The sequence below is a fragment of the Phyllostomus discolor genome, chromosome 2, assembly GCF_004126475.2.
Source record: "Phyllostomus discolor isolate MPI-MPIP mPhyDis1 chromosome 2, mPhyDis1.pri.v3, whole genome shotgun sequence".
Taxonomy (NCBI): Eukaryota; Metazoa; Chordata; class Mammalia; order Chiroptera; family Phyllostomidae; genus Phyllostomus; species Phyllostomus discolor.
The window spans coordinates 9,324,943-9,338,933 of record NC_040904.2 but is presented as its reverse complement, the minus strand read 5'-3'; the positions used below and the strand labels follow the sequence as shown (position 1 = coordinate 9,338,933).

Sequence of the window (13,991 nt, the reverse complement as noted above, 5' to 3'; positions counted from 1 at the left end):
CCAGCATGCGCTTCTCAGGCTGCGGTTTCTGGGGGTGCTCTCGGTCCCGCTCCTGGGGGTGCCCCTCCCTCCCTGGTCCCAGTCCTCCAGGATGTCCCCACGGCCCTGGTCCGCCTCCGTGTCCCCTTCCAGCCCAGCAGCACTCCCTGCCACTCCGCGGCCTGCTCAGCGAACAGTACGTTTCCTCCCAGAGTCCCCGCTCTTGGGTGATCCTGGCGGCCACAGTACTTGGCCTCCTGGGCCTAGGACCAGGGAGACTGCCCAGGAGGCAGAGCTCGGTCCTCCCTCACTCCCCTCAGCTCCTGCCGGCTCTGCCCTGCAGCCCCCTCGAGCCCGAGCCCTCCCTCCCCCCTGCCGTGGGGCAGTGCCCTCGCTGTACTGAAAGGCGCTGTCCCTCCCTAGCTCCGAAAGGGGGGGTTCTCTGTTGCCCCCGACACGTTCCTCTCCCACAGCCGCTGAGACTGCATGTGGGGTCCCCCCCTCCCCACTGGGCACCCCCGAGGGCAGAGTAGGAATTTCCGTGGGAGCGGGGAAGTAACATGTCAGCCAATCACTGCAGCATGTCCAATCGCAAGAATCCCGGGATTTGAGGGTTGGGCTGGACGCCGCCAGGTAGGAGAGGTGGGGCACGCCCAGCCCGGCCCTCCAGCCTCACCTGCTGCTGATCTTGTGGCTGGCCCTCCCCAAACTCTGTTTTCCTTTGCTGGCTGCTGCCAGCCCAAGGGGAGAAGAGACAATTCATGGGGAACCAAGGCCACCTAACTCATGTCCCCTCCAGATCTCTGGGTCTGATAACGTGCCCCGCCCAGCTTACCCGGCTACATTTCCTCAAGCCGTGGTACTGGACGGAACTGGTTTTCTGGCTTCAGAAATGGGGTGAGTGCTGAGACACCCCTCCCCCACCGACCTGATTGAGGCCCACACCCTGCTCTCCTGGCCAAATCTCAAAATCTGTTTCCTTCCAGAACTCATCTCCTGGTCTCCTCCACCACGACTTCCCTGGCCTCCCCTCTCTCTCTCCCATCCGCCCCGCCCCAGAACCAGGTCAGGTTGTCCGTGCCCCACCTCCACTGGACCCACAAAAGGAGGTCTGCCCTGTTCTCCAAGGCTAAGAGGGTGGCCCTCCGCTTGGTCTCCTTAAGTCGCCCACACCAATCTCCCGGCCTGGCCTGGAGGGGCGGAGCCCTGGGGTTGAGAGCCAGCCCTCCCAGCTCGGCCCCTCCTTTTCTGTCACACGGCCCCCTCCCCCAGCCCATCCCTTCTGTTCCCCCGTTTCTGCTCTGGCCCCCACAGGAATGGTAACTTCCACAAGGCAGAGCTTCCGCCTTTTCAAAAGCTTTTCTGCTCAGGCTCACGGAGGACCTGGGGTCATGCACTATGTGTCTGTGCAGAAGGGGCTGGAGTGCGGGATCCTCCCGGCTTGGCTCCGCCCCCGCCTTACACCTGGGCTCTCCGGAACCCCCTTGGCCGGCCTCGGCCTCTGAATCAGCCCGGGTGTTCGGACACACCCCTCCTGCCAGCTCCTCTGGGACCGATCCTCCGGACCTGAGCTGGGTGTCTGGGAACTCAGGTCCTTCCTGGCATCCTCCTCGGGTCGCGGGGGGGCGCCCTATTCCCTCGTGGCCCCACCTCGCGGGGCCAAGCGGAGAAGAGAGCAGGGAGCGGGGAGCGCTGACCGGGGTGGGGGAAGGGAGCACATTGAATTGCGTTCCGCCGCCCTGTGTGGCTCTTTCCAGACCAGAAAACTTCTTGAGCGCCAGGTCTGGCCCACTTGGAGGAGCAAAGATGGAGTGTTTTCCACGCAGCGGGCTTCTCGGAGCCTTTACTAAGAAAACGTGCTGTGGCCCGTGGCCGGGGACCCAGACAGAATCGGAGAGCAGCGCTGGGGGGCAGAGGGGCAAACCTAGGGCTGGCAGTGCCTGCCTGCCTCGCCTCCTCCCCTCATTCATTCGCTGGCTCCTGAATGGATGCGGCCCTCTCACTCCACCTAAGAGCTGGAGGTACAGAGGCGGGGAGGGAGGGAGGAAGCCTCTTGGGGCCAGACACTCTGCGCGACGTTGGGGGGCAGCACTTAGCCTCCCAGGGCCCCTCCACAGAGACCCTGGCCGCCCTCCTCCCTCCTACCACGCTTCCCCCAACTTCCCGGGTACCTACAGCTCCAAGGCCCATGCATGGCACTGTGCCCATCGGGGCCCAACTTGGAACTGCCCGAGAAAGGCTCAACTTTCTCGAGCCAGTGGCCGAGCTTCCTTGCAGAGGAGGCGAGCCAGTGGCCCGAGGAGGTGGGGTGGGGCCAGGGGCGGGGCGGGGGTGGGACCAAAGTTCCAGTGAGCAAGCAATCCTGCGAGCGGCCGTCTTCCCTGCTCGCAGTTGAGCCGGTTCCCACCGTCTGAAGGCTCTGCTGCCCGAGGTCTCCCGCACGGAGGTCCTCGCTTCTATGATGGCACTGAGAAGGTGAGAGGCGGCCGGTCGGGCCCTGCGGGAGCTGGGGAAGAAGTGGAGGCTCCACAGTTAGGGAGCTGGGTGCCCGGGAGGGACCGACCCAGGGCTCCCTGGTGGCCGCCGCCGGCAACCTGCTCACCTACGCTGCGAGGCCGCCGGATCGTGCGGAGGGTGGGCGACCGGGAGCAGGGCAGCCTAGGGCTGGGCCGGCCGGCAGGGTTACCTGCTGGCCGGGGCACCTCGGGGACGCGGGGGTGGCGTGGTGAGGAGCTGGGTGTAGGGACGGACCCTCCGCGGTGTGTGGGTGTGCTAGGGGGCGGGGTCCCCAGAAGGGAAGGGAAAGCGCTCACTCCGCGTCTGGCGCTCCTTCCTACTCCCCTCCCCCGCGCAGAGGGCTGCCCCGAGGTGGAAGAATGAGGAATGTAATTATCTCCAAGGCCCAAGGCCGGCGGCTGACTCCGTTTGGCGAGAGGCCCCCATTCCCTCACAGCAGGGAGTTCCCCTCCCCTCCCCTCGCGGTTAGGCTAGCAGAGCCAGGCTGGGAGAGGTGGAGCTGCCTGGGTCTTGGGTCCACCCACCGCTCCCGCTCTCCTGCCAGCCTGAGGGAGGACAACTTGGTTCCCAGCTTTTTGCCGATGTGCTACCTTCGGGGCACATGGCCTGCGCCTCCCTTGATACACTGGCCTCCAGCTTTTCCACCCACACACCCCGAAAGCCTGTCCACATCCAGGTCCCGCAGCCCAGTCTCCCCAGTTAGAAACGTGGGTAATTTTGGACGGTTCTGTCTCCTCAATAGGAAAAAAAAAAAAAAAGTGCTACAGTGTCATAGCCATCAGCCACCCGCACCTGGGGGCTGTAGCCCTGTCCGTGCCCTGTCCTGTCTGACCCAAGAAGGGTGGGCTGGGGCAGCAGGCGAGGCAGTGGTGGGGTGCAGGCGGGGATGGTGGGCCCGGGGGTGGGGTGGGTGGCAGTGTGTGACAGCAGGGTTGGAAGACCCCCCCCCCCCAACCCCAGGGAGAGGGTACTGAGAGGCCTGCAGGCAGGCAGCCCCCAGGACCGGGCACACTGTCCCCTGGGGGAGCACAGAGCGTGTGCGCAGATGCTCTGAGGAGGCCCTGGTGGGTGCACATGTGCACCCTGGACCCTGCGCATGGGCAGGGTGGGCTCCGGGCCACAGGGAGTTTTCCCAGCTTTGTATTTTAGCTTTGCATTTGCTCTGGCTCAGGGGAAGATGTGGGTTATCACAGCCATCCCCACAGATGGGAATGGTGGCCCCAATAGGGACAGTGAGCTGACCTACGGGCTGTGGCCTCTGTGGGGTGTGGGGGAGCCCCAGCTAGCCACAGACATGACTCTATGCGGAGTCAGGTGACAGCTGTCATGGATGGCTCGAGGGTCTCTGTCCGGAACTCAGGGCACACGGCATTCTGGGAGGCCAGCAGGAGGGGCTAGCTAGGCTAAAGGGTGCCAAGGCTCCCCGTCCGAGGTGCCAGGAGCCTCGGAAGTCCACAGGTGTTCACTCTGGCAGCCCCGCTGCCCACCAGCTGGGCGGAGCCTCCTGATTTGGTTTCAGAATGAGTGAGTTCCCCAGAGGTGTGTCCCGCAGCTCACCGGCCGCCACTGGGCACCATAGCTCTCCTTCGTCTCCCACAATTAAATGCAGCTCTTGCTATAAATACTTTGAAAGTGGGTTTTTTCTTTCCTTTTCTGATTTCATACAATTTCTTGGAAGCCATCCCTGGTGGCTGGGGACACCAGGGGGTTGAAGGCTGTGGCGCTGGGAGCATCTGTCACTGCCCTTTATCACACGCTGTTTTAGAGGGGATCGTTGGCACGGGAGCGGGCTGGCTGCAGGGGCTGCTGGCCGCTGGCTCGGGGCCTGCCGTGCTGCGCCGCGAGGTGGGTGGGCCTTGCCGCAGGGTCCTGGCCGGTGGGCTGGCTGTCGGTTTTCTCCGACGGGTGTAACCCGCTCCCGCCCAGGAGAAGCAGCCTTCACTGTCTGGAGGAAGCGGGATTCACCTGCCTTTCTGGTTCCTTTCCAGGGCTGCCCGGCTACTGCTGCCACTGCTGCTGCTCAGCGGCCTGCTAGCCGGTAAGTCCGACAGCCCTCGCCGTCCGTCTGTCCGTCCGGGGAACAGTTCCACGCCCTCCAGTGCGGAGTGTGGGACAGGGGTTGCAGCTGTCCTCAGGGGGCCTTGCCAGAGCCCGTCTTGCTTTCTCAGGGGCGCCTGTGGGAAAGCTGGGCCCCAGGCCTGGGTGACGTATGGGATGGAAGGCTGCAAAGGGGACGCTCGTGCAGCCCCCGCAGTTCTTGTTTCATCATGTGTCCGGCGTAGGTGGCAGGCACTTCCTCCCTCTGCTTTCCAGATGAGCGGGGCTTCCTTTTCTTCTGGGTCCCTTGGCCCGGGGGCGGGGGTGGGGGCGGAAACCTCAGCTTCCAGAAGAGCGAGGACAGGGATTCACGCAGGGGACAGAGACCTTACCCAGCCTCCCAGCTCAGAGGGTGGCCGTGCAGGGGACACAGATGGTGAAGCCAGTCTGGACACGCCACATGCTTTCTCGACACAGTGCAAGCCGTGTTTTAAGGCTGCTGTTGAGAAACTGATGTTTTCCTTCAAATGTCTGAATTTGTACAAACCTTTTTAATGTGAATGAACTGTAAACTCCCAAGAGGTAGCAAAGAGAGTCCAGCCGGGTCCCGGTGCCCCGCCCTGCTATTCCCACTGCTCGCAGCCTCTCACCTACCCACAGGAGACCAGCCGGAGCCAACCCAGTGCAGGAGCTTACCGCAAATTCCAAACTTTTAAAATACTGCCTTCCTGGGTGTATCTCGGGCATGCGTTCCTTTCCTACTGGAGTGAGTTAGAACTGGTGTGTGTGAGGGTCCCCTCCACCCCACCCGGGTAGTGTCGCAGTCTGGGAGCCCACCCCGGAGAGTCCATGTGCTTTTTGAATCACTGCAGGTGCTCAAAAGAAGGAAGTCAGAGCCATGGTGGGGAGCAACGTGGAGCTCAGCTGCATGCACACCACCGAAGAGGATTTTGATTTAAATCAGCTTTATGTGTACTGGCAAATCAGTGTTTCTGGCACCCCGACCACTGTGACTTACCTGTCTGAGAACAGCACCGTGGGCCACGGCAACAACCAGTACAAGGACCGGGCCCAGATGTCACTAGACCGCATGAAGCTCGGAGACTTCTCTCTGCTCCTCTACAACATCACCCCCCAAGACGAACAGGATTTTAACTGCCTGGTCATTAGGAACTTCGAGAAGATCGTGAATACCGTGGTCACGCTGCACGTGGCGGGTAAGAGTGCCGACACCGCCCACTGACGCCGTCCCAGCCTTACGTACGGCCTGGAGAGAGCCCGGGCGAGGCCCCTCTCCTGGCTCCTCCGCCCGCTTCTCCCCCTAAGAAAAGCCCGGTCCCAGTTAGCAGCCTTCTGCTCAGCTGCTCGCGAAGCTGAACTGGTCGAAACCTCATTCAACCCCTAAGAAAGTTTTTCACGACCTGGGGCCCCCTGGTTTCACAGAAACCCCTCTCACCTGGCCACCTTTGCCTTGAACTCCTCAACTCAACCCAGACTAGATTCTTAAAGGAAAATTGGGAGGGAGTGCTACAAGGTAGTTTTGAGATCAGCATTGAGGAGGAAAACTCAAGCCCACCGAGACGCTCCGGGCACCGCTCAGCTCAGAGATGCGCTGTGCTCGTTTCAGGGGAACGCAAAGCCCTCCGTGTCCCTGATGCAAATGTGCCGGGCCCCGCTGGAGCGGGGAGCGGTGCCAGCCACTGCCCACAGGCTCAATTACTCCTCTGTTGGGAGTGGAGGGGGCGACCCTTGGGCAGAACAGGGGGTCTGTGCTCCCCGCCCAGACTGCAGCCCCGGGCTGCCTCTCCACCAGGATCCAGGGCACGCCTCCCCTCTGACCTGGCCCTGGGCACCCCTCCACCCCTGGCCTTCAGAGCCTGGCCTGCCTCACCGCTTGTCTCCCTCCCCCACAGCGAACTACAGCATGCCCGTGGTCAGCGTCCCCCCGAGCACCCCCCAGGACGAGGAGCTCACCTTCACGTGCACGTCCAAGGACGGCTATCCCGAGCCAAAGGTGTACTGGATCAACAAGACGGACAACAGCCTGCTGGACGAGGCCCTGCAGAACAGCACGGTCTCCCTGAACCCGCGGGGCCTGTACGACGTGGTCAGCGTCCTGAGGATCCGGCGGGTCCCCAACATGAACGTGGGCTGCTGCATCGAGAACGTGCTTCTGCACCAGAACCTGACTGTCAGCAGCCAGACAGGTAAGGGCCCCGGGCTCTGCAGGCCGACCCCAGCCCGAGGTTGTGGGCCTGGGGTGGCGGGAGACCCTCTCAGGCGGAAGACAAAGCCCCTGTGAGAGAACCCTGTGGCGGCGGCGGTAGTTAGAAAGAAGGGGAGGAGGGAAGAGTCAGGTGCACCCTGACGGACGGAATCACCCTGTCTCCACACACACTTACTTGACTTAATCTTCACCCACGGGGTCACTTTGGAGGCCCATTTCCCAGATGAGGGACTGAGGCTCTGAAAGGCTATGTAACATTTTCAGAAGCCCCAGAGCTAGGCAGTGGCAGAGTCGGGGCTGAAGCCCACACCTGCACAGCGCCACCCTGAGCTCTTTGCTTTTGGGCGTGTGTCCCGCCCCGCTGTGGGGTCCAGCTGGGCCTGGCTGCTGGCCCAGGGCCGCCGCGTGGAAGGGGTGCAGACAGGTGCCTCCTCCGTAGAGACCGAAGGCTCTCCCGGAGTGTTGAGACGAGAGGGAGAAGGTGGAGTGCGTCTGAGGGCCACGCTCGCTGCAGGAAAGGGGTGCCCGTCACAGGACCTGCGGGGCTCAGCGCACAGTGGGGGGAGTGCAGGGCCCCTTGTTCGAACTCGACAAGAATCCGAGACGGTGACCGCAGAGCACCACGAGGAACACAGGCCCTTCTGAGTGGGGGCCCCACAGGCCTGCCCAGGCAGGAGGACTGCCCAGACAGGAGGCCTGCCCTGACCTCCAGGGTGGGCGGAGCACGCAAACATGCTAGGTGAGATAAGCCAGTCCGAAAAGGTCACACGCCGTATGATTCCTTTGACAGGAAATACCCAGCGTGGGCAACCCCTTAGAGACAGGAAGGAGGTCCGAGGGTGTCAGGGGCTCGGGGAGGGGTGAGGAGTGACCAGTGGTGGCCATGGGCGTCCTTCTGGGCGATGAGAAAGCCCTGGCCTCGGGCAGCGGCTGTGAGAGCGCAGCGTTGTGAATGCGCAAGTGCCACCGAATTGTTTGCCTTAAAGCCATGACTTTCATGTTATGTAAGAATTTCACCGCGATTTAAAGTCAGCAGTAGAGCTAGAAAAAGGTGAAAGCAGTAGAATGTAAAAAGCCAGGAAGAACCTGTGCCTCCTGCCACGCCCCTCCCCCACTCCAGCGTGGACCTCTAGGCAGGTGGGGTGGAGTCGCCCCTTGGGGGGGAGAAAGCCCTTCTCGCCATCAGCTTCACATTTTAAAAGTCACGACATGGTGTCAGGGAAGTTCTCCGGAATGAACATTGTCTTCTTCAAGGTGAAAGAAGACCCCTTCCTCCTCGCCCTGTAAGTCTTGGTTTATTCTCCTCTTTCTCGTAGCACTAGCCAGTGAGGCCAATGCCAGCGTCACAGAGCACAACACCAATGACACCCTCAAGAACGCAGCGCACACCCCGCCGGAGAACTCCAGGACCGGCCTCACGGTGCTGATCATTTTGGGTGTGGCAGCGGTGGCGGTGGCGGTCATGTTCTTGTGGCTCAAGGGCCGGTGTCCCCGCTGGAACTATGCAGGTACCCGGTGGGGGCGTGCACAGAGAGATGTTTGGCTTTTATTTGGCTTGGGGGCAGCATTTTTGCCTTTTTCAAGCTGTTTCAAAACTCTGCAAGGAGTTGGTTTCATTGGAGTCGGTTTTAATGGCGTTCACACCCTGAGCACGCACAGCTCCCCACATGGGATGGAAGCCCCAGGGCTGAGGCTCCCCGTTCCTCACACCGTCTCCCGGGTGTGGGGTGGGGAGGATGGGCCCCAAATCCAGAGGCCAGCAGGGAGTTCATTTGTGTGGAGGCAGAGCTGCCCATCGGCCAGGCTGCAGAAAGTCCAGGGCACGAAGCACCTTACTATGCTTCTCCCACACTTAAAGCCCTTACGAAGCACCTGCCCCAAAAGCAGCATGGCCTGAAGATGCCTCCCCAGGGAGTCTGTTCCCAGCCCAGGCACTCCGGCCACTGGCGTCTTCAGATCGGCCCCTTCCCACTCTTTGCAGCCCGCCCTGAGCATTTCTCGTTTGTTCCAACAGGTGCCCAGGCCTCGAGGCCAGAGCTGGAGCAGACTGGTGAGTGTGCCAAGAGGCAGGGAGGCTCGGGGGAAAAGTGTGCAGGTTTCGAGGGCTCGGTGGCTCGGCAGCCACTTTTTCAGTGTTTGCCATTTGGCATGAGCGATACTTGGTGACTGGGACATAGGTGCTTCCGGTTTCAGAGGCACTGAAGCCCCCAGGGAAGGCATTTCCCACCGGCCCCCTTCGTTCGGCACATAGTCCCAGCCACGTGGCCACTTGCTGACGGGCTGCAGAATTCTGCAGACGTATCCAAGGCAGGGAGAAATAGGACGAGGACCCCTGGCGCCTCCACCAAGCCTCCGTTCTCCATCCTCATTGCCTCTGTGCATACGCCCACCCCTGGCCCCACAGGGATCTGGAGTGAGTCCAGACACTGGGTCCTTCCTAACAGATCAGTTACGTGGTGTTTCCTGGGGGAGCCGAGCAACCCACAGTCCTGGGAGCGAAGGTCGTTGTGACCCCCATCCCAGTTTGGGAAAAAATGTTCACCCACAGTCTCTGGTTTCCCACCGGAAGGTGCCTTAGGCTGTGAGCCGCTTTGCAGCCAGTCAGACACCTTTGGCAAGTGGCTGCACCTGTCAGACAAGCCCCGTCTCTCCACCTATAGCACAGGTGGCACACGCAAGGCCCACCTTGTTTTATTGGCCGGCACCTTATCTCTACCTGATGGCAGTGCCGAGCTCTCACTTAACTGTTAAGAAGTAGTTGCATTTATACAGTCCTAAAGTTACATTCAGCCCTTTGAAGGCAACCTTGAGGCTGATGCGGCCCCTGGTGACAATGAGTTTGAAACCCCTGACCTACAGAGAGGGTTGGCCCAGGTGCCCAGAGCTCCCACCACAAGCGGGCCCACCTGCTGCCCGGGTGAGCCTGGGTCAGGTTGGCCGACTGGCTGCTGGAGATCACGCCCGTGGCACCCGCCAGCTGATTTCAGCTAACTCTAGAACACAAGCTACTAAAACCTTGGGGCCTGCCTGGTCTGAGGCGCGTAAAGCACGCCGTTTGCAGGCAGCGGTGTTGAACCCTCGCTTCCACCGTCCCGAGTCCTTAGAAAAGCTCTGCCTCCAAAATGAAAGTGAGCGGGCCCAGTATTTCACACCCCTCTCCCTTCCCTTTCCTCCCAAGACCATGTTTGACAAGGACTCACCGTTCGGGACATGGACGAGGCTTCTGTGAGGTGTCACCAAGAGGGATGGCAGATGGCAGCTTGAGAATTGACTCCATCGGGCCGGTGGCAAAGGGAGACTCTGGGCCCCACCTGCACCATTAACACGAGGCTTCATGGACACGAAGCCTCGCTGGCCTTGGAGGGACACGCAGGGGCTTCCCCTGCAAAGACCACACTGGACCCCAGGGAGAATGGGCGGGGCCGCCTGTCCCGCGGGGAGGCCTTTGCGAACAGGCCAGCAGCTCTGGAACACAGCACATGGCCACGTGTGAGTGGGTCGCCCACCGCCGCTGCCAAACTGCAGAAAGAGACCTCAGGATGGATGGTTTCTTCCCACCACCAGCACCCAAGGGTCCCTGGAGCTCTTCTCGAGGCCCCAGAGGCGCGCTGTGGGGCGGGGGCCCTGAGCGAGGCAGGAGGCCGGGCGCCCGTGTGGAGAGAAGGGTGAAGGTGTCCGCTCTGTTCCGGGAGGGCCCTGCTGGGCAGAGGCCGACGGGTGTGTTGCCGGGGTTCCTGTGACCGCACATGTGCGAGGCCCACACGCAGGAAATGGCTGGTGTGGAAAGACACCCGAGATTCGCTGTTGTCTGAAATGCTCATGGGGGGAATATTCTCCCGCCACGGCTGTGGGAAGCCAGGCCTCCCTCCTTTGCAAGCACGGTGGAACTTCATGCGAAGAGGGCTGCTGCTTGGGCCGCCATGCCGGGCCCCGTGGACGCGGAGGGCACGCCCGGCCGTGTGGCAGCCCTTCAGAATGCACAGCGGCAGCCTCAAAGAGCAGGCTGGGCAGCTCCTGGCCGCTGTCGCCGTGGCCTCTCACCTGGCCTCTGCTGAGAACCTGCACGGTCCGGTGGAGACCTTGACTCAAAACGCCGGGTTCCCCGGAGCCCACCTGGGCAGTGGTCCTGACCCTCTCCATGCAGTTTCCATTGTTGTTGCCTGGAAGGAACCTTGCAGTTTAATGTTTCCAGAAGGTTCTGCACAGGAGGCGGTCGGGTAACCCAGGCACTCACACCAAGGAAAGTGGGGCCTGTGGTTCTGCCCGTGGCTGTTTGACACTGGTGGGCCCAGACCTGGACTTGAAGCAGAAGAGAGGAGCTGGCTCCGTGCGGAAGCCGGGTTTATTAACACCGGTCACGAGAAACCCCTCGTTTGTCTTTGTAGCAAACAGCCCTCATGTGGCTTTTAAATGAGTGTGATGAGGAGCCACCCAGACTTTGAACACGAAGGCATTAGAAGACTCACGTCACCCCGAAAGAGTGGCAGAAGGGTCACCAGCGGCACTTGGAGCAAAGAAGCACTGGCGTGTGGTGCTGTCCTCCGCCCTGACCCCCAGGGGCCCCGGAGGTGCTGGGGCTGGGATCTCAGCCGGCTGGGACGGCGGCAGCCACTCAGGGAAGCTGAGCCAGGTTCCAGCTCTTTCTGTCTGAAGCTGGTTTCCTTCTCGGGGCAGGTGGCAGGGGACCAGGCTCGCCTGCTTCTGCCCCGTTACCTCCGGGCCCAGGAGGCCACCCCCTGCCCTTCTACCAGTTCCATGCTGGCCTGGGCCTGGGGCTTGGTCACAGCCGTGCTCCCCACACTCTCTGGCCTCAGGCCCGGGGAGCATGAACTGGTTTCAGGGACGCAGTGCCCTTCTGTGCCCTCTAGGCTTTCCCCGATACCATCCCCTCCCCTGGTCCCCTGCCTGCTTCCTGTGCTGGAAACGGGTCGAATGCCCGAGTTTGACACCCCTCCCTGCAAACCCACTTTAAGAGGATACAGGATGTAGGCTGTGTCAGGCGGCTTAGGTCAGCTCAGCGCGACCTTTCTGAGGGTCTGCAGCCCTGCCTTGCCCATTGGTTCTCCCACAGGGGGAGTTCTGTGCCCCAGGGGATGCTGGGCAAGGTCTGGAGACACTGTAGCTGTCTCATTGGGGGATTGCTACTGCCCCCCACCCCCGTGCGTAGCAGGTGGGGACACTGCTCAAAATCTGAAGACACAGACGGCCCATGGCCGAGAAGTGTCCCCACAAAGGTCGGTGCAAGGGTGAGTCCCTGCCCTTCAAGACCAAGACCACTTTGGCAGGGCAAGAGGGGCCCCTGCTTCTCGCCTCCACCCACACTGGGCCTCAGGGGAGGAGACCTGTGGTTAGCAGGGTTAGGCCTGGGAGCACTCTAGGTCAGGGCTTTCGGCCTCATCCCCACCCGCCTGGCCCCTGGGACCAACTGCCGTGGGGGCTGGAGCCGGCCCTCTCACTGCACTGAGAGGCGGCCCGTGGGCACAAGAGCCCAGGGCCCTGGGCAGTGCTGGGGGGTCTGGAGCAGTTGGAACCCTGGTCTCTGGGTGCCATGGACCCTGTACCATCTGCCTCGCAGAGGAGGGGAGCAGTAACCACCCCCCCCCCCCCCCCCCCCGCCGAGGTGGCGCCGAGACTAGTGACTGGGTTGGGGCGGGGGGGACGGGCAGGCCGCAGCTGCCTGAGCCTGTCGCTGCTCCCTGGGCCCCCGGTGCCCCCATATAAGGCGCGGTGGCTGGAACGCATTCTGTCTGCTGGCCCTGCTGCTCGGACACGCCCCAGGACCTCGGCCGCCACAGCCAGCCCAGTCCGCCCCATCGTGGGGCGGGCAGCTGTGGCTTTAGAACATCTCCCTGGCCTGGGAAGAGGAGGCTGCCCAGCTGCGCCCTGGCCGTGGTCCCAGGGCCGAGATGCCGGCTGGGCGAGGCAGCTGGCCACTCTGGGCCCGTGGCGGTGTGTCACAGCTCTGTTTTCCCAAGGCCCAGCTCTTCAGAGGACCCTTTGTGGGGCAGGCGGCATTCTTACCCCACCTGGGACAGTTTCGCCCTTGGTGACGGACCCTTCCCCCTACCCTGACCCAAAGGTCACGGGGGCGCTGAAGAGGGACCGTCTTACCCGCCCCCGGGGCAGTCTTCCAGGCCCACAGCTGTCATCGCCCACCCCGTCCTTGTCCCCACCCCAGTCTGCACCCAGCCCTCTGCTGCGCCCTGGCCAGGACGGCCTCCCGCTTGGTCTCCAGCACCCCGACTCCGCCTGGGGGAGGCTCCATGGGGACCGCTGTGTGGTCAACACTGGAATCCACATTCGTCCTGCCCAATCAGGGAGCAGCGACCAGCTGGGAGACTCCTGTGAGGGGGGTGGGGTCAGGCAGCTCCCGAAGGTTCGGGGCGACCCCGTGGGGTCGGGGGCCCAGTGGGTCTTTAACATCAAGAATCGAGGGCGAGTGGGGTGGAAGAAGGCATGAGGGGGATTAAATGGTAATGGGGGAAAAACAATAAAAAATAAACTATTTATGTAAACAAAAGGAATCCAAGGGCTTCCTGTCCGTGTGTTGTCCCCAGCAGCCAGAGGCGCTGTGGAGCCCTGGGGAGGGGGCTCCTGCCGCAGCTTCCTGGAGAGAGCGGCTGGGCCCCCGAGCCCCTCACCCTGGAAAGTACCAAGGCCGGGAGCTGTGCGGACCCCTGGCCGGCGAACTTGAGCCAGGGCCTGGGCACCACCAAAGGCTCCTGAGGACCCCGGTCTGGGCCTCGGAAAACACAAGTGTCCCAGCCAAGACCTGGCCAAGGTCCTCCCTTCTGTCCCCCCTCTCGCCCCCCTTCCCCACTGACCTCACTTCCCACTGTCCTTCCTCCTCCCTGTTTCACCCCCTTACCACCACGACCCCCCACCCCCCGCCCCGTGGTGGGAGCACAGGGCTCTGCCTCCCCTATGAGGCTGTGACTCACCCTCACAAGTCCCTGCTGCTTGGCCTTGACCCTCTCTGGGGCAAGTGCTAGAGCTGCTGGGAGCAGGGAACCGGGATTGGCGAGGGTCCCAGGGCTGGGCCTGGCTGTCGGGGGGAGGGCCCCCGCAAAAGGCACGGGCGGGTGGGGGAGCGGGGCGGTTCTGCGGGCCGGGAGGCAGCTGATCGGAGTGAATGAGCCGTCCTCGGAGCACAGCTGCCGTGCCTGCGCTTCAAATGTCCCACACGAGCTGCCCCCTCGGCCGGGGGACAGTGAGGACGCCTGCTCTCCGG

At 62.5% G+C, this 13,991-nt stretch overlaps 1 protein-coding gene across 2 annotated transcripts; it reads left to right on the top strand.

Annotated features, from left to right (window-relative positions):
* The first annotated feature begins 4,511 nt into the window (after positions 1-4,511).
* ICOSLG (inducible T cell costimulator ligand) lies at positions 4,512-12,829 on the top strand. 2 transcript variants are annotated; one of them, XM_036017490.1, is made up of 6 exons: positions 4,512-4,534; positions 5,406-5,750; positions 6,447-6,740; positions 8,077-8,268; positions 8,775-8,810; positions 9,939-12,829. In XM_036017490.1, the coding sequence occupies exons 2-6, from the start codon at positions 5,432-5,434 to the stop codon at positions 9,947-9,949; spliced, it is 852 nt and encodes a 283-aa protein (XP_035873383.1). In that variant the 5' UTR covers positions 4,512-4,534; positions 5,406-5,431; the 3' UTR covers positions 9,950-12,829. The 2 variants fall into 2 exon arrangements, with proteins under 2 accessions (XP_035873383.1, XP_035873382.1); XM_036017489.1 differs by having other exon boundaries at positions 8,772-8,810.
* The last annotated feature ends 1,162 nt before the right edge of the window (positions 12,830-13,991 follow it).

Excerpts from the sequence above, each read along its gene's own strand:
- ICOSLG (XM_036017489.1), top strand. The coding sequence starts at position 5,432 with ATGGTGGGGAGCAACGTGGAGCTCAGCTGCATGCACACCACCGAAGAG. Across the intron at positions 6,741-8,076 it reads GACTGTCAGCAGCCAGACAG|CACTAGCCAGTGAGGCCAAT; the intron begins GTAAGGGCCCCG and ends TCTTTCTCGTAG. Across the intron at positions 8,269-8,771 it reads TCCCCGCTGGAACTATGCAG|CAGGTGCCCAGGCCTCGAGG; the intron begins GTACCCGGTGGG and ends CGTTTGTTCCAA.